Source organism: Petromyzon marinus, chromosome 14, assembly GCF_048934315.1.
Source record: "Petromyzon marinus isolate PM22_M1 ecotype Great Lakes invasive population chromosome 14, UKy_Petmar_22M1.pri1.0, whole genome shotgun sequence".
NCBI classification, from domain to species: Eukaryota; Metazoa; Chordata; class Hyperoartia; order Petromyzontiformes; family Petromyzontidae; genus Petromyzon; species Petromyzon marinus.
The window spans coordinates 13,825,751-13,853,670 of NC_133680.1; the positions used below are offsets into that span (position 1 = coordinate 13,825,751).

The following is a 27,920-nucleotide window of genomic DNA, read 5'->3' on the forward strand; positions in this document are numbered from 1 at the left end:
AATATGCACTGATTGAAACTTTAGACGTGTTTATTCACTGTTGTTCGTTTGTGTAAACTGGGCATTTCTATAGCCCAAAACATTTCTTGGCTCATCACACTTTTGAATTGTTTAGTCACAACTTTTGAAAGCTATCTAAAGGTCAGTTGTGATATTTCCTTAAAGGAATGACTAATGCTACTGTTCAAATAGTCTCATCAAGAAAACTACTGCATTGATCATTTCACATTGAAACGTGCCATATCAGCACGTAAATGACATTTGTATATTCATGTAACAAATTATTTCACGTCATCTTCATACCAGTGTGCCTTGAAAATATTTCAATGCTTCACGATATCAATATATTTTACTCTTACGTACGTAGCCAACCGTGCTAATCGAAGGTGCGGGTGCATCACTAACAAGCAGCATATTGTACAGGAATCTATATGAGCAGAAAATACCGTTCTGAAAAACCTACATGAACTGCAACTGGATGTTAAATAAAATTTATGCTGTCTTCTGCCAACGATTCGTATAAGTTTTTACAAATGCAAAAACCTCGTTCCATCACTTCAATGGACAGAATTTGTCCTAAGAACGTCTTGGCAATAGATTTGTCCGTAATGTGGCTTTGAGGCGTTCAATGTTGTCACTCTTACTCTTTGTTTTTTTCGGTAAAGTCACGTAGGTAAAATAAAATAAAACTAAATTAAATCACGTTTCGGAGGCAACAAAAGCTTCCGTCTTCAGGTGGAACAGACACAACAAAGTTCCCTGTATCAAGTGATACAGCGAACTTTGTGTTGCCTCCGAAACGTCGTGATTTAATTTAGTTGTTTTATTTTATTTTACCTACGTGACTTTACCGAAAAAACCAAAGAGTATGAATCCTTGCAGTCACGAAAGCTTAAAATCTAGAAGTTGTCACTCTTGTATACATTTACCATTAAACATATACATAACTCATTTTAACTGTAATGCAATGTGGATTTGTAGAGTGTCCAAGATCAAAGTAAAGATGTCATCACGGCAAATGTGACTGACTCGACCACACGTCGCCATCGCTTGATTCGGTTGGTTCCTGTAGCTGGTTACAAAGTCAACCGGCAACCTGCCAAGATCTTCTCTCAAAATATCCCGTAATTTTTATTTTATTTGTTTTGCTTTTTGTCACTTTGGTCACTCTTGCAAATTAGACGATCCTTGTCTCTGAGATTTTCACCTGGTTAAACCAAATAAGCTTAAAACTTGAAAGTGAATGCAGGTATATTCTTTGGGTCTTTCGGTAAAGTCACGTAGATAGGTTCAAAGAAAAACCTATCTCCGTGACTTTACCGAAAGACCCAAAGAATATGAATTCCTGCAGTCACGAAAGCTTTAAGTCAAGATTTGAATGCAGGTAATAAGACAACCATGTACTTGCACTCTTCTGTTGCTACTTAAGTCACACTACAGTAACAGTTTCAAAATATATTTATCAATTATTTTATTTGTACTATATAAATTTTACATTTCAAATAAAATTTCCCATCGGATAGTACCAAGTGATATATATACGGGGCTTGATGACAATCAACAGTGTTAATGCTCCTTGTAACGAATGTGTCACGTTTTAACACAGGATGGTGAAAACATGCCAACCGGACTTATCTAACAATAATTCTAAGCATCCTATGCTTCCCATTATAACGGACATGTGGAAGTCCCCATGCTGTTCGACACATTATACGTCATGTGTGATATATCCTGCAACACAATTACCTGGCTACGTTAAAGCACACGTACGTTCAACAGCATTTCACCCACGTTTGTTTTCTCTGCTTTTATATCAAAGTCTGTCCATATTGCATTGCGTGAATCATATGCAGAAAGCAATGGGGCACAATAAAGCTTCTGCCAATCCTACTACCTTATATGCGTGTTGTTGAAGTCTGACGATGACTGGAAGAATTGCGGTCACATTTATAGGATTAGTGGACCAAATTGATGCAGGTAAGGGTTCTACAATACTACGTTTTTCATCATATACTGCATGTAGCTTGTATATATTTTGTAACACCAGTGACGAAAAGCTTACGGACGTGCAATTTATTTCAAAGGTTTCCCACAAACTTGTATTTATTTGCTATTTCAGGAAATCACTATCTAATTCATTTAAATGTATGTCATTTGCTGTTGCTTCTAAACAACTGATGCATTTCACCAGAATCACTCTCGCACCAGCTCTGCTCAAACACTAATCCCAAGTAACAAAGTACAGGATGTGCTATCAGTCACGAAGAACGGAAAGACTCTTCTCATGTCCCCGACCACTTTTATCCTGGGATAACGCATTTCTGCGAAACTATGCATGGTTGTGGTCAGAATATAGATAAATATACCAAATTAGAAAAAAAAATGTCCAATGTTTTTCGTAGTTTGACGATGTACTGATAATAACCCAAACCAGTGCAGGTGGCAAGTGAAGCAGTGATGTCATTGTGCAGCCTCCATAGTGCTGGCTATTTTGTTGCAAGTAAAGAAAGCAATGTGGCCACACCACCTTTACAGATACAGGAATGCTTGCAATGTTAGGGAGACACACCAGACCAGTGTGAATCCTATGATATAACGTCATTTCCATAAGAGTACACACCAGTATTACTGTCATGATGACATCAAACTTAAAAATGAAACCATCGTTACTATGGTTAGGGTCATCGTTGCAAACGAAATCATTTGGCTGAATCCAATAACAGCCGTATAAATAGATGTATCTCCTAACAATTTGTTTACAAAATATTAACTTTAAAATGGGTGTATAACAATCAGCGTATTGTACAGGAATCTATATGAGCAGCAAATGCTGATTTGGGCACAAGAAAACCGTTTTGAGAAACCTACGCGAGCTACAACTGGATCTAAAATAAATTATTTTCCGAAACATTTTCAACCAAAATTAGCAGGTAGGCCTATTTTGAGTAAAGTAATCCATATTCACGTAGCGGAACATTATTTAAGGGGCTTGCAGCCTGAAACATTAGTTTGAAATTTACTTGTGAGCTCAAACGAGAAAGGTGTGGCTGAGTACCTGCATTAATATTTGTTTTATTTAGTACGCATGAAAAAAACGACCACAAATTTATACGAATGTCAATTAGGTTTGCTTAAGCATGTTATATTTTTGATCATAAGGAAACAAGTAAAAAAACAGACATATTTCATTTGCACAGCCCATCTCATGTATTATTTTGCAAATAAGCATGCAAACATTGTACAAGAGAAAAGCCAAGGCCTAGTCACCATCCTAAAAGGGGTTTAGAATTCAAAGAATGCAAGTTGCTAATTTGTTTTGAACTGAAAATGTCCATTTACAGTTTCTCAAATTGACTACCACAATTGAGTTTGCATGAACAGGGACATCCTGCCCAGAATCTCACAACAGAATCCACTGTTGGTCAGTATCTCACAAACAATTTCATGCTGTATTTCAGATCCCACAGCCCAATCGAATAGTCTGGGACCTGTCAGTAAATTGATGAGCTTTGGTTGACCCTTAACCAGAGCTAAGGCTAAAGTCATAGTTGGTGAGAATGCTCATTCCAAATTTTAACATCCTCTTGTCTTTAAGAATTAGCATTGAAACCATAATTCCTGGTTTCGTCCAATACCTTTGAGATCCTTTAATTATACACCATATATAATTGACAAAATAAAGCTGATTTCTTAAAAAATGCAACAATCATAATTTTTTGACCTAATGGTTCCTTATGCGCAAAGGGCCAGATGCACACCTTGACAAAATGGCTAGATCCACATCAACGTGGCAGTTCGCGCCACTGCCGGTAAAGGAGACATTGGCACTTTTTCGCCAAAAATTGGATGACTTTTCTTTTTCCCCCAACACGTGAATCATGTCCAGTGTTATCGTCTGATATTAACAATTTAAATCATATGCAACAAGCTATTACACAAGCTGTATAACTGTATTCATCCCTCTTTCTAAGTTGGCCAACTTTTCTAGCACTGACTATTTCTACTTAGCTTCCGTAACATTTATGTTTCTCACGTATTAAATTACAACCTATACTATTCATATTACTTCCCACTTCGATTGCATATTCACGTTAAGTGGAATGCACATTTATGCAATGATGTGAAAATACAATATCTTCCAGGATATATCCATTTAATAATATATATTTTTAACAGTTAAACTTGAAAAATCACCATGGTTGTAAAGAAATAAACTTAGATCCTATCTCCGCAAAACAAAGTTTGCCGAATATAAATTTGTTTACGTAAAATAATAACGTAAAATGTTTAATTGCAAACAAATCCTTTCACCAAGATGGGAAACTTAACCCTTTAGTTTAAAACAGCAAGTGAGAGGAAATTGCAGTTAAGAACTTTATACTTTATGCTGGAAACAGCCACTGCAATAAAAAAAACATAAGCAGGCACTTCTTCCATAATTTGTTTTCGTAAAAGAAAATTGTAACTTGATATTCATGAAAGAATTACAGCCACAAATTTGAGTGGGAAACATTAACATTATTCAAGGAAAAAAAATATATACATTTAACTTAGGATTAAAGAAAACGGACAATGATATTGTTCCAGAACAAAAAATACAATGTATATGACAATCATAGTATGATAATTACAGTACTACAATACCCACAACTGCTGTTATTTTAAAAGCAGTCACCTAGCTTGTATTCGTGCTGTCATAATTGGAGATAATTTGGCTGAAATATCGTTCGTATTGTACCCTGCCAATGATATTTTGCAACTTATATTTTAGTTGTGACTTGGCCAGCTCATTAGAACAAAAACACAAAGCATTTTCTCGTACCAAATCAACCCCCATGCATTACGATTGGAAAGTCAAACCTGTGTTAAAGTTAAGGAGCGTGAGGCAAAGTTTGATGACAAAAACAAGGTTACAGTAAACATCAGAAGCATAGAGTTTGTGTTAAGAGACTGCTGAGTGTTAGGAACAGGTTGAGTGCGGTGACCCATTGGTAGTGGTGGATGGAAGCAAGTGTGCAGGATGTTTAGAGCGCGGTGCTGGTGAGGACGAGTTTTGATGTGATGGCCGCCACTTCCCGTGGGACTCGTGCAGGGAGAGGATCCACATCAAATGAATCGATCAGCCCTAAAAAAATCGCAAACGCAAGAACGTTAACTCATGCTTCAAAATTTTAACACTGTCATCATGTACTCAAAGTCACAAAGTAAAATTATCTTCCTGCTCGAGTGTATGTATGTTGAACTTCTTTTGCACCCAACGTAGCCAACCGTGCTATATGAATGAGCATGGGAGCTGTGCTCATCTGCTTTGGCGGTCCTCGGCCAGTGGTGGAAATTTTACATTTGTATGGCGAGGACCCATCTCTTCATAGTGCAACCACTGCTGGCACTCAATTAATAAAGCCATAGAAAAGATCGGCTAAGTTACCCCGATCTCACAACCATCCACTTATAATGCATTCCTCTAACAACTGTAGAGTATAATATTATACAAGGTGTATTCCACAAACTGAAATATAAGCATGTTCTATTTTTAAAAAGGGTGCTTTTGGAAAACCTTATGTTCAATTTGTTAGGAGCATACCATAGCTGTGTATATTTATCATCCAAATAATGCAAACATTAACATTAACTGGGAATTGTATTTCATCGTACAGGTTAAGTGGTGTTGAGGTGAATGCCGCATGCACTCACCCTCTAAAATGCGATGGTAGGCAAAGTGCAGGTAAAGCAAAAAGAGCATGTGCAGCGCAGCGACGGTTCCACCCAGCACCAGCCTCTGCGTGTGGCCCACAGTACGTGAAACCAGCACGCAAACCTACACACACATCACCATGCAGCATTGTTGGGCAGAAACACACGCTCGGAATGAGATCATATATATTCCACATTACTATTAACGTCTTGGTCACTCGGAATTCCATAGTAGGCTTGTCACACGTTTTACTTTTTGTCTGACTATCTTTCACTTAAAGATGGAACCCTAAAAAATAAGGTTATTATTTGACTCCTGAATGGAGAAGCCCAGGACACACAGCCCAGGCATGCATCTACCAATACGTAATTATGTGTCAGATTGCATCTTCCTAGGTAGCAGAAGTCAGTGCAGTGCCCTGCTATCAGCAACTCGCACTGGACAGTGTGGTGAAATATGCTCAATGTGTGGGGAGGCCCTTGTCCAGCAGTGGATTGACAAAAGGGTCGTAAATAACGAAATTTTTATTTTACCAGGTTAGGCCTCGCGTTTTATGCACGTTTACATAACACAATGTTGAAAGAGCGCATTAGATTATTTTACACTTATTTTTGTTATGCGTGTATTGTTATTGACTACAAGCGATCCAGCGCATTGGCCATAGTGTATGAAACGCTCCGCGAGCTAATCGTTAGTCAAGCAGTAAAGTTCAGTAGCGATGCTGCCTGAGGTGCAGTACGACAACCACAAGAGTGGACAGCATCAGCATCTTCTTCTCGCGCACCATTTTGAAGATCTTGTCCGCGTGAACTTTGTGTTGTTTAAATTGTTTAATTTACGCGATTTTGAGTTACGTGCAGTTTTTAAAGAACACCACCCCCACGTAAAACGAGAGGTAACTGTATAGATCTTTTCCAGAAACGACCTAGCCACCAATGATAGCTCAACAAAGTGGCTTAATGCAAGTGTAGTGACTGTGATTGTGACTGTGGTGCCGGGCTTACGAAGCCACGGCGCATAATGTGTTGTCATTATGGGCAGCCCGGTTATCAGGTGTAGTACCAGCCCTAGCAGGGCTTGGGTGAGCGCTGGTCAGCACGGAGGCACCGCGAGCAGTGTGCGGTGCGGGCTCCCGGTGAGGGAGCGAGAGGGAGCGTCAGCCAGCCAGGGTTACGTTGGGGCATAATACGCTGGTTGACCTGCTGACACGTGACCGGATGATATTGTGAAGAAGATCCACATCGGGGAGAAGAAGCCTCTAGCCACGCGGTCCGGGACCCAGCTTGTGGTCCAGGCCGGGATAGCGAACAGTGTCTAGTTCTGCCGTAGCGTGGTTAGATGGGCATTCGAGACCCGAGTGTAGATTGTGTAATGTTGTGTTCAGTTGCAGAATAAATAGTGTTGCTCCCAAGAAAACGTCTGCGACTCAGTTGGACTCACTAAAACTGGTGTCGGAAGTGACCAACTTGCGAGGCTGTAGCTAGCGGTAGACCAGTCATGTCTACACGTCGCAGAGTTCGTGTACGTGCGTTGGACGACGAAGACAACGAGGAGCTGATTCCGCCCACGGCCGTCGAGGAAGGAGCGGAGACGCTGCCCGCGGAGCAGGGCGCAGCAACGATTGGGTGGCATTTAAGCGGCGATTTCTCACTAATGCTGATGTGGCGGGATGGTCGGAGGCGGACGTGCTGAAGGCGCTGCCAACCGCCCTTGACGATGATGCTTTGGCGGCGTTCCTCGCCATCCCACTGTCCGAGAGGTCCACCCTCACGCAGGTGTTTGACCAGGTGGCCACCGTTTTCGAGCCTCCGCTGAACACCCGTCAGAAGTTCGCCGTGAGGCAGAGAGGGGATGGTGAGTCGGCCCTCGCCTACAGGAGTGCGCTTTTGGTGCTGGCGAAGGCCACGTTCCCGAAAATGGATCACGATGGCCTTGACGCCTTGGTCCTCGAGAAGATGTTGGGACTCGCCAAGGATCTCCGTACTCTGCTTCCGGCCGAGGACAGGGAGGTGTCTTCGCTCAAGATCGCCGGTGCATACAGGTGCAGCAGACCCTGCAACGTGAGAGGGTGTTGGTGATGTGCTTCGCGTCTCCCGCGGAGACCGAGGCTCACGCAGACAAAGAGCCTGGTCCCACGTGCTCGCTGCATCAGCGGAGCGCCGATCGTCGCGGTGATGGAGATCGGCGGAGGGACGACCGGTGGCGCGCGAGGTCTGCTTCATCCCAATCCAGCGGCGGACGGGTCACCTGTTACAACTGCGGCCAACCGGGGAACGTCCAGTCTGGTTGACGGGTTCCTCGATGGCGGGCCCCGGGACGTCCGCCTTCCTACGACTCCCTGCCATCTAAGGCGCCGCGCGACTGATGCCTCGCACACGGCCGCTCGTGTCGGCCTCGCGTGCTCGGGATGCTAAGGACGCGACGACCCAGCCTACTGCTCTTCGTGAGGAGCCGGCTTCGTCGGGTCGATTTCTTGCCCCCCCGGCCCTCCCAGGGTGGTCGAGCCCAACCCATCTGGAGGACCGGCGTCACAGACTCGTTCAAAGACTCGATTTGCGTGATCCCCGCGCATTGCACACTCCCACACCATCATGGGCTGTCGCGCTCGTGTGAGTCGTGGCGAGTATTTGGCTGATCCTGCTCGCCATCGAGCTCACGGGCGTTGTTACACTTTGTGGGTGGGAGATGTTGATTGTAGGGATCTTGTGCGGCGCGATCATTGGTTCGTTCATTCATTTTTTTCTTCGGGGGGGATATATATTGTACAGTTGGCTTGGGTAATTTTTATCGCGTTATGTTGTTGGAGCACATTTGTTATGTTCTGTATGATTATACATCGGTTGCTGACTTGGGGGGCGGGAGTTGGCAGCCGGAGGGGGAGGTGATGTAGTGACTGTGATTGTCACTGTGTGGTGCCAGGCTTATGAAGCCACGGCGGATATTGTGTTGTCATTATGGGCAGCTCGGTTACGGGGTGTAGTACCAGCCCTAGCGGGGCTTGGGTGAGCGCTTGTCAGCGTGGAGGCACCGCGAGCGGGCTCCCGATGAGGGCGCGAGAGGGAGCGTCAGCCAGCCAAGGTTATGTTGGGGCATGATACGCTGGTTTACCTGCTGACACGTGACCGGAATGATATTGGAGGGGGGCCACCGGTGGACGGGGGCCGCTGGGCGGTCACGTGGTCTAAAAGAGCTCTCGGGAACCTTCGAGAAAGAGCTCGAGAGATCTGGAAGGTGGGTTGGGCGAAGGGCGGAGCCAACCCCAGCCCAGGGGCATATAACGGGGGCCCCGTGAGGGGCTCGAGGTTCTTCATGTGCTGGTGTGAAGAAGATCCACGTCGGGGAGAAGAAGCCTCTAGCCACACATTCCGGGACCCAGCTTGTGGTCCGGGCTGGGATAGCGAACCGTGTCTAGTTCTGCCGTAGCGTGGTTAGATGGGCATTCGAGACCCGAGTGTAAATTGTGTAATGTTGTGTTCAGTTGCGGAATAAAGTGTTGCTCCCAAGAAAACATCTGCGACTCAGTTGGACTCACTACACATTGAAATTAAACGCAGCAAAATACTCTAAAAGCATGTTTCTAAATATGGAGGGAAAATCGGACCCGGAGAAAAATCCATGCGATCACGGGGACAAAATGCAAACTCCAAATACACAGGTGTAAGGGTCGAAATCAAACCCACGACCTCATGTACACTAGGTTAGGTTGTAACATCTTGCCACCACGGCACTATATGTACATGTTTACATGCAGTAGTTGTTTTACATGGCGAGAGTGTTGTAACATGACTAGATTTGCAGAATGTGCTCGAAAAGTCATTCAGCACAGAGTAACCATCGCAGACACTTATGGTACGATATAAAGCAAAAACGTGCACATTTTTACACATACCAGTCGCAAAGTTGAGAGTCCACCGATGATAATCCACAGGAGATAGAACAGAGAGTGCAGGTGCACATTGTATGTCACGAACAACACGATGCAGGGGCCAAACAGACCATAGCCCTGCAACACAACAGTCGCCCAACAGGAAGCATTAACAGCGATGTGTACAGGACACTGCTTTGTAAATGACTAAGTAAAGTTAACCAGGGTGAAAAGTGTTGTGGTGCAAATGAAAGGGAACGAACCAGCAGAGACAGCAATTGCACCATTGTGATCTGGGCGTTGCACACGTAGGCCATGAAGTAGAGCAGAGACGACACGCCTCCCCAGTACCCAAAACATGTGCCAATGGCCGTGCCCATGAGGGTTCCCTCTCTCTGCAAAGGGAAACCGGAAGGAAACAGGCACTTTTATATGTGGACAGTAATAAACACCACCCACAACCCTTTCTAGTGAGATTGTCACATACTTTTATTCAGTGATTGTGGCTAATCACATTTTAACACTTTAACTATTTGCTTACTCTGTATATGGGTGGTTTACTCTGGCATACAGGAGGTGATGACAGATGAACCCCTGATATTGAGATACATTGTGGCTATCCTGTAGAGAACCCACTCCATGTAAATATGGCCCATGGGACTATAGGGCAAATCTTATTTTGTGCAAATTCTTATCCATGACCCCATTGTCCCACTGCCTTGCAGACAATTTTACTCTGTCATTTTTCATTACACTTTATGATTGTTTTACCAATTTATCATTTTTGTGAAAACCACCAATGTACATGCAACCTGACCGTCTTACGGTGATATAGAGGTGGCGGTGAACAAAACACAATTTGAGTCTCACTATGATAGTATCGGAGGTCTTCATGCCCTGAAGCAGGATGGCCACCATGGTGAATACAAGCATGAGTGGCCCATACAGCTCTCCTGCAATTTTCTGAAAAAAGAACAGTGTTAGGTGGCATAGCATATCCAAGGTAATTATTGCATTGTCACCAACTTGCATGAACCCCAACTCACCAGAATTCCATTTATGAATGGAAAAATATGCATATATTAACATACATTGCGGGTTAAAGCCTGTAATAATTTTTTATTTTATATAGCTGCAAACACTGCTCTATTTGTGATATTCACCAAAAACGCCCACCATACAGTTGGCACTTAACACGGCAAAGCGGCAGGGTGGTGCAGTGATAAAACTGGTGCCCCACAGCAAGAACCTGGGTTTGACTCCTGACACAGATGCCTTTCAGTGTAAAGTTTTATAACGTAAATTTTGTATCGTAAAAAAACATCGTAAATTTCCCTTAAAAATATATATCCATTTTTAGATTAGTGCTCGATACAACCACATTTGCCAATGTGATTTGTAACTGTGGTCCTTACCCTTGTATCGAAAGTTCCATGTTAATGTGCAATTTCATTGAGGGACTGTGTTGTCTTGGAATGGTCTGGGTCTGTTGTTTTCCCACTTTGCCCAAGCTTGCATTTATTGTTGAAACACCGGCAGGAATTGACATACTTTTGCAATTTGTACTGATATACTTTATTCATTAATTAGTTTTAGTAACTTTCTTACCTTTCGTATACTTTACACTATCGGTTTCTTTTGATAAACCACTTTGTTAAGCTATCATATGTGGCCAGGTCGCTTCTGAAAAATAAACTAATAGCTCAGTGGGCTTTACCTGACAAGATAAAAAGTTTAGATTTATTTGTATATTTGTTTAGGTGATTTGTTTACCTTCCCTATAATTGCACTCCAATCGAGTTTTTGTATTGTTTGTTGTTGTATCGCTCTGACCTAACCCTATTGGAGATCTATGAAAAAGAGCTTTGTAGTTCATCGGATTCTAAATAAAGATTCTGAATATGAAAAAACTGCACACCATATAATGAAAAAACACTTGTTGGGGCTTTTACCAAAAGATACAATAATTATGAGTTTGTCCTTTGTTGAACTTTATAAATTAAATTACATGATTCCACTACTCACACTGTAATCATTCACAATATCCAGTTGCATAACGCTGTCGCAGAGCGCTCAACCTACAACTGTAGATCATATCAGAGTTTAGTCTACTCAGCTTAGCATCCCTGCTGCAATTTGGGAAGTAAAAGTCTTGTTTCCATGGACATAATGGCCTATGATATAGGACCATGGATATATTAGTGATGTGGAATTATATCGAAGCATGGAATATGAAATGTACACCACTGGCTCACAACCACCAATGCAGATCAGCACTGCTGAACGCTTACTTGCACAATGAGACAATTTGAATTTTGCTGAAAATGTTTTCATATAATTGGATGGACAAGACTGGTGACAGAATGGTAGAAAAGAGGCATGTGCAAATTTGCATGACCACAACACTACTCCCTGTCCCTCTCTTATCCTGGTTCATTGCAGTGCTGTGACTCATGGAAAAGGTGCTATACCCAGGTGTGCTTTGAAAATGATATCTGGTCTCAATGAGCTCTTATGTGTTATTATTAAGCCTGTTTAAACAGGAAAGCCTCAGCGTGTCAATACGTTTTTTTTCCAGAAGGGTCCTGCCAAGTTTTTTTGCAAAATTTTGCATTATTGCCCATGTGTAATCCAAAAATAGTTAATTTGCAGGTAATTTTCAATATTGAATATTTGGCTAATACATTTTACATTGTTTGTTTCTTTAGCCTACCTGGTTATAAAGGTCATAAATCTATCTTTTTTTTAATAACATGGCTGTGCAGACTAACCTGAGGAAACTTTACAATTCGAACAGGAACCAGTGACTCCAGCAACCTGCAATAAATATGCAACACATTAACACCTACAAACACAGAACATAAAAAACTAGGGATGTAATCATTTACCCCCTCCAAGATGTCATGACCTGTTTTTGCCTGAGATCATGATCAAAAGTGTTGTGCGCTTGTGATACATGCAGAACCTATAGCAGTTCATACACATATGCACTACTATAGGCATTTGGCTAACCATCGAACAAAGACGGTCACTGCATCGCACGCTATCAGATGTGCTTCTGCGGCCGTTCGGAACAAACTTCCTTCTGATATTAGGAAGCCACTGGAACTGTGCACTTTTAAATCTAAATTGAAATCTAATTTCTTTAGAACTGCTTTTCGTGTTCAGTTTGTTGTCCTTCCTCCGCACCTCCAATTAGCATGGTTGGATACGTACGGTGCGAAATAAGTTCAACATGCATGCATACATAAAATTCTAAATAATCTATTTTCACATGCAGGATTCTATATATTACACAAGCAAAATATTTTTTTTTAATTAATGATTAATTGCATTCATTCTAGATTTGAAGCTTTCGTGACTGCAATGATTCATACTCTTTGGTTTTTTCGGTAAAGTCACGTAGGTAAAACAAATTTTCATCCTCATGAAAAACATGAATGTGACTATATCCCTTCAAACAGGCTTTTAAATGTTGTCACACTGTGACCAAGCATGGAATAGTCACAGTCAAGTGGTACAAGGAATACCCAGTGCTAAGAATAAATAGAATACCAGCCATGTCAGCCAACCCTGGGCTTGTCTCAGCCTTACCTCTGCTGCATGTTTGCACAAGAGATACATGGGGTGTGCTAAAAATCACACAAGGTTCACTGTACTTAAGCCTGGAGGCAGTTTTTAGTGCTCACCATATCTCTTTCATGAAGATTTGTTTAGAGATATTGTGTAAAGTAGTATTAGTTAGCCTACTCATGTTTGATTAAATTATTTTAAATGAAGGGATACCCTGCATTTATACCTGTGCTTTGACAAATACGATGCAGTATGGACCTGAAACCCACAATAATGGCTTCAAGCCACAAAGCAGAAACCTAACTGCTGCCAGAATACTTCAAACACAATATTTTTTGTTGATAGCCCTATTATACAACTCCACTGGGGTGCTTAGATAACAGCAATCCTGAACACGTGTAGTGACGTAAATGGTGTCACTAGGGTGTTCGTGCCAGCTACTGTTACAGGAGTGCAACTGGGCGTCTGGAGCCTCTCTCTAGCACCAGAGTAAGTACAGCATGTCAGCCAGCCCTAGGGAGCGTAGTCCTGGTGATGGCCTGAGAGAAGGCAACTGAGGACGTGGTAGCCTGAGTGAACCCGAGAGGCCACGTGATGCTCAGTCGAGATCCTTTGGGAAAGGTCTCGAAGGGGGCGTGGGCGAAGGCGGAGCGAGGCCACGCTCAGGAAAATAAAGGGGCAGTCCCGAGAGTGTTCTTGGCTCGTTGGTGGAAGCAACCCTCGGCGCGACGTCTCCTCGTCTCGTCACATCGTCCTTGGTCTTCAGTCGTCAGTCTTCGGTTATCGCGCTCGGCATCGTGGGTCAGGCAGACATTGCTGCCCTGACCTGGTTATCTAGTTACCCAGCCCGAGTTAGCTAACTGTGTTGTACGTCATGTAGTGATCTTGTTGGGGTCTAGTTAGCTACGTTGTAAGCTGAGGGAGTTACCCTGTTAGGGTTGTAATAAACATAGTGCCTCCGAATTCAAGTGTGTGCCTCCGTGAACACCACTACACATGTGCATGTCAGATAAAATTAGTATTACTACATTTTCAAATGATCTATGTAATATTATAGTGCACTTGTGGAAAACATGTCATTTTCATGAAATCTGACATTCATTGCCATTTCACCACAGACAACGTTACATAGGTGCCATAGAAATTGTTATGCAGCTGCCTGCATCCTTGTAAAATGTTATCTTTCGTCTTCTTGTGTGCTTAATGCACATGACATAGTTTAGACAACCTCTTCACCTGAAACTCAAGCATGTTCTGTCCTCACTTGATACATTATCCACGGCTAGTTGAAGTGGTTGGCTGCGGTTTGCACTCGGCTTTTTTTTAATAACACATGGATGTCATATCAAGGTCTACCCTAACAGTACTACAACTCGCATTGTGAACATTATTTGTGTAATTATTGCAGAATTATTCTGCTGGGTGGTGGAGTGGTTACAGTGCTTGACTCACAAGTGGAACGTCAAAAGTTACAATCCTGGTCAGGGGTCAAATCAGCTCATCATCCTTATCTGGGGTCAATAAAATGAGTACTATATTACTTTTTGAGATGGCAATAGTAGTTGTTTATATAGATAGCCTCGCCACTGCCATAGGTGTGAGGAATGTTAACACCGGCTCTGATCTAACACTGAAGATGAGCATGTCACAGTGCTTGTTTGAGGGAGATACTGACTTTTGAAGTCAGTTCAGCGTTGTCGTTTTTGCAATCCTTTTGTAATATACCAAAAAGGAAAAACACCTTGTGGGGGTTGGCTACAGAGGCTGACAGGACTGCCAGCAGAAATCAACAGTAGGCCTTCTTATTCATATTCTTAGCTCTTTCGGTAAAGTCACGTTGAAGGGAAACAATAAAATATATATGAAACAATAAAAATTCTCACGACGTTTCGACCAAAACACAAATGGTCGTTATCAGGTGTGTCGGTTTGCATTAATTAATTTATTTTAAAACGGTGTATTTACTTATTTATAAAAAACGTCAGCGGTGTATTTACTTATTTATAAAAAACGTCAGCGCCACGCGCAGCGATTTGGCAGTTTGTTTAAAAGGACTAGTCCATCTATGTTCTGAAAAGAGGAGGGGGGAGACGAAAAATTAATGTATGCTGTCTGAAAGCCACTGTAAGCGTGAACAATCAATTAAGACCTGAAATGGTTTATCAAATCTTTCCAATGATTGCTAAGCCAGAATCCATCTTCTCGGTTGAAATTGTCTCTGTGCCTTCTTTTATTTTTAAGAAGTAGGCCTTCTTTTAAAAGCAGAAACAGAATGGCTGAGAATTGCAATTACAATTATTAAAAAGTACAGTAGTAGCTCGGTTAATGGTGACATCAGTTAAGTGTTTCGTCTACCACAGAAACCCATGGTTTCAGCTAACGTTAAAATGTATGACTAAGGGCATGTTACGTTATGCACGCGGGCACCAATTTCGGCCAATCTGAGCGCTCGTAAGTGGGCTGAGCCATGCCCTCAGCCCAACAGTGACACCCATTTATGAGCATTTAGAGCTCAACTGGTTTTGTTAATATTACATTTTCTCTTCTTTGGTTCTTTCGGTAAAGTCACGTAGAATGAGAATAAAATAATAAATTGATAAAATAAAATAACACAATAAAATTATCACAATTCGACCACAACACAAGCGGCCTTCATCAGGTGAAGGGACGAGACTGTCTGGAGGACAGCGCTGGCAGTGGTGCACAAACACAAATAACTAAAAAAAAATCACATTTATCAACAATGTTGCCTTAAAATGTATAATTAGCAACGTTTTGGGCAAGGGCCCTCCATTGCACATAAACAGAGACCAGAGAGATAGAGGTCCCATGGTATTTAGTGGAGTCTCCAACCCTTATTAACCTTTTCTTATATCGTGCTTGAGATCGATTTGTGAAACAAACTGTTTACTTCACGTGTTGATTATATTATTGGTGTGCAACCAACACACCTCGAAAGAGCATTATTTCAATTAAACCTTCAGCTGCATTCTGTCTGGTGTGGTAAAAAAGACATGTTTGCATTACCAGTAACTGAATGAAAAAAAGGAAAAATCTGGTTGCCAGTTTGTGGCACACATAGATGTGTAGAGCAATAAAAAAACATGTTTACTTTATTGAGACACAAAAACAGCTGTCGTGGTATAATGGTCAACACACTGGCCTTGCAATCCAGAGGTCTCTGGTTTGGTTCGATCTCTTGGCGCATAGTTGAATCAGTGGTTCTCAAGCAGGGGTACGCAGACCCCTGGGGGTACGTGGCAATATCCCAGGGGGTACGTGAGGTCATTTATGTGTGAAATTATACCATACATGAGGGCCAATGGCGAATGATCACGTGTGAATCTGCCAACATAAAATAACTACGATAACATTGTAATCCATATGGTAAGCTTGAACGATATAAAAGACCTTTCTAAACTCACTGATCATAAACACTGTGGTTTCCAAGAGTAACCAGTGAGCGTGAACAAATTACGTCATGCATGCATAGTGTCTGGTGAATTAGTTTTTATTCGCTAGCAGTTACAAGCTAGTTAGGATACCTCACAAAATCGACAATTGGTTAAAATGTTGATATTCATTCTTCATACATTTATTTCTCAGGACAATGTTTGGTCAGGCAAGGGGGTACTCGGTTGAAACAAACTTCAACAAGGGGTACAGTAGCCAAAAAAGGTTGAGAACCAATGGTTAAAACAATGAGGTAGGTTTCTTAAAATTCCCTCCACCTCTCTCCACCCACCAGTATAATGGGTGTTATACAGTTAATCGATTGACAGATTGCATGGTGGGGCAAAGTATAGGTATGCCCACCTCTTCCAGCACGTCTAGTCAGTATGGAAGAATAGAACAGATACCCTCTAGAACTCCTTCCATTGGAGGCGCTTCCACCAACAGTGGCATGAGCAAGCAGTTTCATGACTACACCTTTACTTTTTTATATTTTACCTTAAATGAGAAACAAATCTTATCATGCGGAGACCTATTCAGGCCTGTCGTAGGTATATGCATTGTAAGACTGCTGCCGGCTACCAATTAGTCACAGGCGCCGTACCAATTTTACGTTCATGTGTGAATATCGGTGCATTCATTCCAAACATTCCACAATAAATGGTTGTCAGTTCTTGACTTTTGGAACCAGTAATCAATAATACGAATGGTTCAGGTTTATCAATTCTCATTAAGCAATCCTAATACTAACCTGTTTCTGACTTGCATTGGTTCCACGTCGAAATAGGGCCGCAGGATGTCAATATTCGCGTACAGAGTGAAGGCTTTGGTTGCTTGCTGCTTGCCTGCTCTCCATACCTGTCATGCCAGCATATCCAAGATTTCAAATAAAGCAGGTAGAAGACACGCATCATTCCAACATGAAATAAAAGTGTCAAGGTGAATCAAGAGGAGGCGAGTCTAGAGGAAGCCAGGTACTGGAATTCAGAACGCTGAGCAGGCACCACCAAGATCCTTGGTTTCAATGGAGCCAGCTGCCTGTCATTTAACCTAGGTTTTCAAGTGCTGCAAGTTGATAATCAGCCCAGCAAATAACTGCACTAAAACAAAACATCACGTTAATATGGCTAGATTTATGTTTTTCTATATTAAATTTCTCAGAATTGAAAATATCAGTTTAACCAGAATAGGAGTATTCACATTTAGCCTGGCAACATATTTCCCTATTTCGTTGGAGCTAATTTTCTTATATTAAAATAATTATATTTAAGCAGGAAAACTGAACCAATAAAAAATGTTCCTTAAAAAATGATTTCATTGAAGATATCTGGCCAATCCGTTTTATATTTCATGTGGGAGAAGACCAGAACGGGCAGCTGAAAAACAAATTTCACTTGCACCTGCTCACAACCCACCCACGTTATCACACCTTAATAGCTACCCTCAAGTTTATATTACTGCACAAGTGTTCACCCTGTAACATACACCCGCATCTGTGTGTGACCCACGAACCCTATCTCCAATTTCCTGAATTGCAGGTGCATTTGGCAGTAAAATACGGTAGAACCGACAATGACATCAAACATTTTTGTTCTTTGGAAAATGTGTCCATGTAGGTTCAAGTATCCACATGCACACAAGCTTGGAAGAGGTCAAACGCGCGAGTGTAGACTTATTTGATTTCCATAATGTACCTGTATATAATGTGCATGTGTGTGGGGCACAGTGGTGTAGTGATCCAAGTTTAACTGAACATTAGTGACAAATATCTAAACCTCGCATGAATCTGCCATAGGTAGACTTGGTTTTAAAAAAATGCAATGTCAACACAAGCACTAGGAGAAATAAATACATGATGCTGGCCACATTAACAGGTGGTCACTAAGAGCACTTGCCCCATCAGTCAACGAGTCTAAAAGGTGAACTTTACAGACACGTAAAAATCCCAGTCCACTCGGCTTTGTCTTCTGACAAGCATGTGCCTGCCTATTTTTCGATCAGGTTCATATATCTAGCAGCATTCACGCCAAGGAAGTACAACTTGCCTGGTCGGCAACTTGCTTCCCAATTTGCCCCCGGAGACCCTTGACCCCCATGAAGTCGTTGTTTTCACTGCCTCCTTCCTCTTCCGCGTCCGCCAGCCGCTGCGTCAGCTCTCCCACGTCCTCAAAGCTCGAGCCTGATGTGTCGTCCATGTTCTCCATGTCAATCACAGCTGTGCCACCCCCAGCCACGCCAGGGCCACCCTGCTGTGGCACACATCACCATCATTCAGTACGGGCTACATACAAAGGGACCTATTTTGCCGTCTGCCCCCATTGTCTTCTGCCTATGGAGTGCCCATCTTCATGAGCCTGAAGGGTACAGGTTTGCAGTGGCTCTCAGAGAATCATAAGTCCACTGCTGAGAGCCTTGTGAACGGTGTATGTTCTTTTAAATGTATTATAATGCAGTAACTGGGAGCTGTCTCTCAGAGAAACAATAGCTGAACGAACTTGAGCATGCATTGTTCTTCATTTAAAAACCACCACATGAGACACCCTCCTCAACTAATTCCCTTATCCCCTAAGTCCATCCCTAGACGGTACCTGTACATCATGTCAACATTTTCCCACAACCCAAATGTACAATAGGTGCATAAGTTAACTCAGCGTAATAAACAAACTGTTATTTAAATCTTAAAAAAGTGTTTACACACTCCAGGTCTAGCTGATGTATATCTCTGTTGGTGGTTTTGAGGGCGTGATTCAAATTTCATGTTCCTATGGTGACCACCTTCACACAGTTTAAGTTTACCAAGTATCTTAATCCGAATCCCATAAGTATGTATGTTGAACTTTTTTCGCACTGGTACGTAGCCAACCGTACTAATTGGAGGTGCTAATCATAATAAGATATGGAAGCTCTCAACAATTTAAACATGGACATCTATATCATCGCCTTTTGTATTCTTTTAATTTAGTTGAAAATGTGGAATTGAAAGCAAACAATTGCCTACTCGTATTAATGACATCAGCCTCTTTAAAGCGCACTTAACAGCAGATGGAGAGGTTGCGTAATTCTGCGTGACTTTATCATGGAAGAGATACAGGAATCAAATAAAAAAACCTCACTGAACTCAGTTTGGCAAGCATGCCAAACTCTGTGCAGAACAGCAAGCAACGAGTTTCTGCCTATGAAAACACTGCGACATGAACATATGTTAATCTCTTTAAAAACCTCAAAAGTTCTAAACACGATATGTAAAACATATCTTATACTGTACTACTCAGCCAGTGTGCAAGTGTTAATCTTATTAACGGTGCACACCGCTGTTCGCCTTTTGGCATCCTCTGGTCTAACACTGTTTGAGACTAGGCTATAAAGAAAGCTGTCTCTAGTGTGGACCAATCAGTTTCAAAGACAATGCATATACTACCAGAGCATGTTTTTGGTTTTCATGTTCACCACAAATGTGGTTAATGCAGACATGATTCCTTGCAAAAGGTTTCTGTTTGGTGTTTTAACATCTTAACACAAACTGTTGTATTGCCAGAAAGGGTTACACCTATTCTTATATGCATCTTATTTCAATGAACACGTAAGTTCCCTTTGAGAACAATCCATCTGCATCATGTTGTAGCAACAGCGCTCAACGCACAATCTCAAAAGTCCAATCCTGGTTGAGGACAACTCAGCCCACAATCCATCTGGGGTCAATAATCTTTGTACCATATTATGAGATGTCAAAAGTTGTCCGATGAAGACTGACTACTACCACAGGAAAGTGGAATGTACGTCACTGCTTCATCTATGTGAACATAGATGAGTATCACCGAACGCATGCTTGAGCAAGATGTCACTTTGATGAGGATACTCCGAGGTCTCAGAGACGAGTACAGAGGGATCACTAGCTAACCCCGGGCAGACTATCCAGTTGATGGGGATGAGGCATTCACAACAAATGCAATGGTTTGTGGCAAATCAAATGGTGTTGTGAATCCATTGAATAAACACTAAAATGCATCATGCAAGTAGACTGTGATAAGAAGTTTTGACCAATGACGCACATCACGATAAATTGTATAAAATAGATATAGTGGAATCCCAGCAGTGACTTTGTAAGAAAAAATACAGAGATATAGAGGTCTTCCAGATTACTGTGTCCTAATTGCAATTGATTAAATAAAGCAACCTTGGACTAGTGATGGCTTAACTGGGTGTATTATGACACAAGGAGTGGTTTTATAATCCTAAACTGGGTACCTTTAGGTTTTGAGCATGAACCTTCCACAATATACTGCTCAAAGACAGCAGTTCACAGCACATTGTAGCAGCAGAAGCGTGCAGCCAATGCTAGGTTATCAGTGTCATAGTAACATTCCAGTTTGAACTAAATGTTTATCATGAGCTCACCTAATTTTCTTGCAATACTTTGTAAGAGGTTAATATTTAAGTAAGATATGTTCGTGATGAAGCACGAGTATAAGTCGAGGTAAAGAATGAGACCAAATTATAAACTTTGTTTGGGGTTAAACTGTTTCCTCACTGTTTTATCCATGGTTAAATCAGTGCCGCCTTCCGTTTAATTTATGAGTGCAGATATTTGTTTTCTCCTATCATGCTCACGGATGTGATGTTGCCTCTTTTTGTCTTAAGTCACGCTTTTACCAATCGGTTAATGTTGTGTGACTTGTTAGAACACGGTGTAATATAAACTAGCCTCAAGTCACACGAAATAAAAGGGATATCACCTGATGATAAAGACTGAAACAATCATAGATTACACATTAACTACAGAATAGCATATCTGTCATGAAGACTGTGTAATAGAGTAGATGTCAACTTTAATGTAAAAATGTGTTTGAGGTAGGGGTAATGTCCATGGTATTGTATGGTTCGGTGTTGGAATTTAACAAAGCAACTAGAAATTGTACTTTTGGCTTCTAAATACAAGTGCATGTGGTTGACGCGAGAAAAAAAATGGGAGGGTAGGGAACTTGTAACTTCATAATAGAGCATGGGATAGAGCATGGCTCTATTATGCTAATTGGAAGTGCGGGTAACTAGGAAAAGGATGTTGCAATGGGTTAGGCATGTGAGCAGGATGAAGGAGGGTAGGTTACCAAGACAAACATACGAGTGCCACTCAGCGGTTGGCGAACATGGGCAACATTTAAAGGCAGATGGTGGGATTCTGTAAAAGCAGACCTTGAAGGTCAGGTGTATACTTTCACACTACTGTACTGTATTTGATCAGAAGAAAGCAAGTGAGAGGTGATGGCATCACCAATACTGAAAATAATGACCTCTTGACCTTGCCATGCTGTTGGCCCATGGTGCCTTCCTTGAACATAGAAACATGCGTTGAGATTATTTAGATAAATTTTCTGCTAGAAATGTTCAAATGATAAGCTCCTTTGTTGAGCAATCATTTGTAGCCAGGTCGCTTCTGAATCATACATTAATACCCCAGTAGCCTTTGCCTGGTAGGATGGGGATTGTTTAGTTTTATTTGTAAATGCTTGGGTGATTCGTTTACATTTGTAGTGAGTCCAACTGAGTCGCAGACGTTGTTCTTCAGAGGCAACACATTTATTACACCAACACATATATACAAAATGGGTAACTGCCCCATTTACCAGATACAGCCTAGGGTGGTGAGCACCCAGCTAACTATACTACCATACAAGAGTTATGGCTACGATGGACCGGACCCCCACTTGGGTCCCGGGCCACGTGTTGGTGCCTCTTCAGACGTACAGTGAGTGAAAAAAGTATTTGATCCCCTGCTGATTTTGTACGTTTGCCCACTGACAAAGAAATGATCAGTCTATAATTTTAATGGTAGGTTTATTTGAACAGTGAGAGACAAGAATAACAACAAATAAATCCAGAAAAACGCATGTCAAAATTTTATAAATTGATTTGCATTTTAATGAGGGAAATAAGTAATTGACCCCTCTGCAAAACATGACTAAGTACTTGGTGGCAAAACCCTTGTTGGCAACCACAGAGGTCAGACGTTTCTTGGAGTTGGCCACCAGGTTTGCACACATCTCAGGAGGGATTTTGTCCCACTCCTCTTTGCAGATCTTCTCCAAATCATGAAGGTTTCGAGGCTGACATTTGGCAACTCGAACCTTCAGCTCCCTCCACAGATTTTCTATGGGATTAAGGTCTGGAGACTGGCTAGGCCACTCCAGGACCTTAATGTGCTTCTTCTTGAGACACTCCTTTGTTGCCTTGGCCGTGTGTTTTGGGTCATTGTCATGCTGGAATACCCATCCACGACCCATTTTCAATGCCCTGGCTGAGGGATGGAGGTTCTCACCCATGATTTGACGGTACATGGCCCCGTACATCGTCCCTTTGATGCGGTGAAGTTGTCCTGTCCCCTTAGCACAAAAAACCCCCAAAGCATAATGTTTCCACTTCCATGTTTGACGGTGGGGATGGTGTTCTTGGGGTCATAGGCAGCATTCCTCCTCCTCCAAACACGGCGAGTTGAGTTGATGCCAAAGAGCTCCATTTTGGTCTCATCTGACCACAACACTTTCAACCAGTTGTCCTCTGAATCATTCAGATGTTCATTGGCAAATTTCAGACGGACATGTATATGTGCTTTCTTGAGCAGGGGGATCTTGAGGGCGCTGCAGGATTTCAGTCCTTCACTGAGTAGTGTGTTACCAATTGTTTTTTTGGTGACTATGATCCCAGCTGCCTTGAGATCATTGACCAGATCCTCCCGTGTAGTTCTGGGCTGATTCCTCACCGTTCTCATGATCATTGCAACTCCACGAGGCGAGATCTTGCATGGAGCCCCAGGCCGGGAGAGATTGACAGTTCTTTTGTGTTTATTTAATTTGCGAATAATCGCACCAACTTGTCACCCTCTCACCAAGCTGCTTGGCAATGGTCTTGTAGCCCATTCCAGCCTTGTGTAGGTCTACAATCTTGTCCCTGACATACTTGGAGAGCTCTTTGGTCTTGACCATGGTGGAGAGAATTTGATTGATTGATTGCTTCTGTGGACAGGTGTCTTTTATACAGGTAACAAGCTGAGATTAGGAGTACTCCCTTTAAGAGTGTGCTCCTAATCTCAGCTCGTTACCTGTATAAAAGACACCTGGGAGCCAGAAATCTTTCTGATTGAGAGGGGATCAAATACTTATTTCCCTCACTGTAGAACGTGGAGCTTCCAGCTTGCAGAACGAAGCGACCCCGGTCCCTCCCAGGGACCCACCTTATATCCTCCCGGGTCGGGGCTGGCTCCGCCTTCGGCCTCGCCGCCACCTTCGCGAGCGTTCCAACTCTCTCCCAATCCCTCTCGAGAGCTCTCCCCGGACACGTGACCACCCCCTAGCCCCCCCACCTGGGGGCCTCTCTATGGACACTCCGGATCACGTCTACGGCGTCAACCAGAGTGCCATGACTCGGGGAAACCCTGTCCCGAGGCTGACACTCTCCCGCTCCCTCCTGTGGGAGCCCGCACTGCATGTCATGCGTGGTGCCCTCGCTATCCCAGCGCTCTCCAGCGGCGGGATGGCGAGAAACGCCGCAAGGGCATCGTCGTCGAGGGCGGCAGGCAACGCCCGCAGCGCCTCCGCCTCCGTCCATCCAGCCAAGTCGGCGTTCATGAGGAACCGCCGCTTGAAAGCCACCCAGTCGCCACTGGTAGCCACAAATTCTTTGATAAAAGGAAGCCGATGGCGGAGAGCCAGGATGTCCATCGGCGCTGACGGCGCATATTCAATTTTGGGAGGCTGCGCGCTCCACGCCGGCGATAAAATGGCGGCTGAGGATGCAGGCTGCGCCACCGAAATTCCCGCCCGCTGCAAAATGGCGGCGGAGTCGTCGTCCACGAACGGCACCACCGCTCCTTTCTTTACTGGCGAGACCGTGGGATGGAGCTCCATGAGGATCGAAGCCGCAGCGTGGAGGAGCTCCGCGAGGCGACCATGCACCTCCCGGAAGGTCGCCTCCGCCAACGGCGAGGTGTCGCGCGCCCGGACGGCGCTCTGCTCCGCCGGTAGCGTCTCCCCTCCATCCTCCAGAGCCGTAGGCAGTACGAGGTCCTCTTCCTCGCTGTCCGATGTTCTGGTACGTGGTCTGTGATGTGTAGACATAGTCTACCACTAGCTATATAGACTAGCGTGTTGGCCACTTCCGACTCTAGTTGTAGAACGTGGAGCTTCCAGCTTGCAGAACGAAGCGACCCCGGTCCCTCCCAGGGACCCACCTTATATCCTCCCGGGTCGGGGCCGGCTCCACCCTCGGCCCAGCCCACCTTCGCGAGCATTCCAGCTCTCTCTCGATCCCTCTCGAGAGCTCTCCTCAGACACATGACCACCCTCTATCCCCCCAAACGGTGGGCCTCTCTTTGGACACTCCGGATCACGTGTCTACGGGGTCAACTAAAGTGCCATGGCCCGGGGCAACCTTGTCCCTGTGCTGTCACTCTCCTGCTCCCTCCTGTGGGAGCCCGCACTGCACGCCATGCGTGGTGCCCTCGCTATCCCAGCGCTCACCAAGCCCCGCTAGGGCTGGTACTACACCCACCTACGCGGTGTACGCGATGACAGTGCATCGCACGCTATCCTCTACTAGAGCCGGCCTCACTCAGCAACACACACGATGCTGTCCGCGAAGTAAGTACATCGCACGTCATGGCCCTCCAGGGCCGGCACCACACAGTGACATCCCCAATGTCACTACACTTTTATTGTACTTTGCACTACTATCATCTTTTTGTATTGTTTGTTGTTGTAATGTCCTTACCCCGTGCCCCTTCTGGAAATCTGTGAAAAAACGCGTTATAGCTCATCAAATTCCTCCAGTACAAATATTCCAATTCTGATATTTGTTGAAAATTATCCTTTTATGGAAAATAGCCGAGGACACTGCAGAAAATAGCCGAGGATGATACATAATTCACACGGTAAACAAAAATGCAAGTACTTCTTTTCAAGATGTTGTACTGGCAAGTTGTATGTTTTGGTCACAACAACTAGACGCAGTGACATAAAGTGTATGGCATAATGCTTATTTACACATTGTCTGGACCAAAAGCTATTAAATTAACCAAGATGGAAACACTTAATGTTGACAAGTGCGGCATCTCATGCATGCTTGCCCTTTCTGACACACCGTTTAAGGGACAGTGGGATAGATGACGTTTTCTGCAATTCTGCAACTCATGCCTATACTGTCCTGTATCCGAAAAATGTATTTCATAAAACGATCAAGATTTGCAAGAGACCTGATACAGGTATTAAAACTTAAATGTATCCTGCCAAAATGTGTTATACTGAAGTGGTACCACTGTGTTAAGTTTCAATTTTCCAAAAATATGCAAGAAACTGTGTTCTGATTTAAATACCTGGTCTTCATTGTTATAACAAATATACAATATATATTTTTTATCAGTATGCATTTTATTTTATCACTCCTTAATTATTATATTATTTTGTTTCTGTAATCACGGAATATTAATTTAAAATTGCATTTTAAGAAATTAAGCACTGCAATTGTGAATAAGTAGCGTCGTATGTGAGGAGCGCTGTGTTAATATTGGCACACGCCGAGCTGTAAGTAAATTGACATTGCATCTTTCAGTAAAAAAACTGTTCGCGTACTTTCCCTATCAATGTCAAGCTTAAGCCATATCAAACTTTAATCATTCTGGCTGTAAACTCCAGCAGCGCCCTTCATAACGCTGGGAGAACCACTGCCCATTCTGCACGAACCTCATTGAACCTGACCCTGCAGGCCCAGGAATTAACCCCTTTCTGTGTGCCAACCTACACCATGTTTCCCCGTCCCCTGGCCCATCGTGGTCTTTAAACTAAACTTTTAAGACCATTTTTATACCAGGTTAGACACACTTAGCTATTAAGCTATTTTTTCAAAAGCGACCTAGCCACAGGAGATCACCCAACGAAGTGCCATTTTAGGTGGGAATTTATATCTGCCAAAGACAGGAGAACCCAGAAAAAAATCCACACAACCACAGGGAGAGAGACACACACTCCCTAATCCCTCTCTCCCTAATCTCCCCTATTAACACAACTTACGTGCTTGGGTCCGTGGATGGAATTCCTTTCCAGCTCAGACCCCGCTTGCTTGCTCATCGCCACATCTATAACCTCTTGTTGTAACTGCTCTCTCGCTGGTTCAGCAGCTCCACTGCTGGATTATATATTTTCCACCTGAGGACGACCGCTTGTGCTGCGATCGAAACGTCGTAATTTATTTTATTCTTTACCCACCTGACTTTACCGAATGAACCAAAGAGAATGGATTCCTGCAGTTACGAAAGCTTCAAATCAAGATACAAGTATACCGGCGCCAGGGTCAGCATCGAACCAATGACCTCTATACCAGGCAAGATAGTTAACATCGCACAGTACGTAGCCAAACATGCCCTTTGGGTAGGGCTGAACGATTTGGGGAAAATATCTAATTGCGATTTTTCTGACAGAAATTGTGATTTGATTTGCGATAACCTTTTTTAGAGTCAAGCTTCAGTTCAATATTCATTGTAATAGATTTAAAACATGTGATGAAGCATTACCACATGATACCATCAAAATATGAACTGCTCTATATATTCTAATGCAAGGATGAGAATGTAAATGATATGAATTGCTTCCAACATGTATTTATTAATGTTTTAATTGAAATAGAACAATCAAACATGGAACAATTATGATAAATAAAGTTACGATAAAAAATAAAACAAATCCAATAATAAAGTAATAGGTCTTTTCAAATTGCAAAAAATCGCAGCCTTTGCGGTTAGCTAATTGCATTGTTTCAAATTGCGATTGAGATTTGAAATCAATTAATCGTTCACCCCAACCTTTGGGTCCTGTCTCATTTACTGAACCAACAACGCTCGCTGCGTCCTTTGCTTTATGCCCAAATTCCCTCTGCTGCTTTGCATCAGCTGTATATATTGTATGTTGAACTTCTTTCGCACCGTACGTAGCCAAAAGCGCTGCCCCAAGTGCTCTGCTTCCCAGTCCATGTTCGGTTCTCGCTGCTCCTCGTCTAGTTTCCAAGCCGATCCCGCTCCACTTGTCTGACCCCCGTCCATCCTCATTTCATGAACTCGTCCTCTTACCTCGTCTCACCTCTCTGGCTATCCCCTCATCCCTCTCTTTCCCTCACACCTCCCCTAGTTTTCGCCATCATTCTCTTGCTACTCCCCTCATTCCTCCCCTCACCCCCACCATCTCTCACCTCACCCCTGCAATCACTCACCTCACCCCCACAATCACTCACCTCACCCCCCAATATCTCACCTCACCCCCACAATCACTCACCTCACCCCCCAATATCTCACCTCAC

The 27,920-nt window shown here is 43.1% G+C and overlaps 1 protein-coding gene across 1 annotated transcript in view; it reads right to left on the minus strand.

Moving 5' to 3' along the window:
- Positions 1-1,454: 1,454 nt before the first annotated feature.
- The window catches only part of YIPF3 (Yip1 domain family member 3), a 28,234-nt gene continuing 1,768 nt past the window's right edge, over positions 1,455-27,920 (minus strand). Inside the window, exons 2-9 of the mRNA XM_032954023.2 lie at positions 18,632-18,835; positions 17,338-17,444; positions 12,332-12,377; positions 10,431-10,523; positions 9,824-9,955; positions 9,585-9,698; positions 5,695-5,818; positions 1,455-5,125 (exon numbers count right to left, since the gene is read on the minus strand). Of these exons, the coding sequence (XP_032809914.1) occupies positions 5,025-5,125; positions 5,695-5,818; positions 9,585-9,698; positions 9,824-9,955; positions 10,431-10,523; positions 12,332-12,377; positions 17,338-17,444; positions 18,632-18,835 (921 nt within the window). The 3' untranslated portion in view covers positions 1,455-5,024. The remainder of the gene's footprint in view (positions 5,126-5,694; positions 5,819-9,584; positions 9,699-9,823; positions 9,956-10,430; positions 10,524-12,331; positions 12,378-17,337; positions 17,445-18,631; positions 18,836-27,920) is intronic.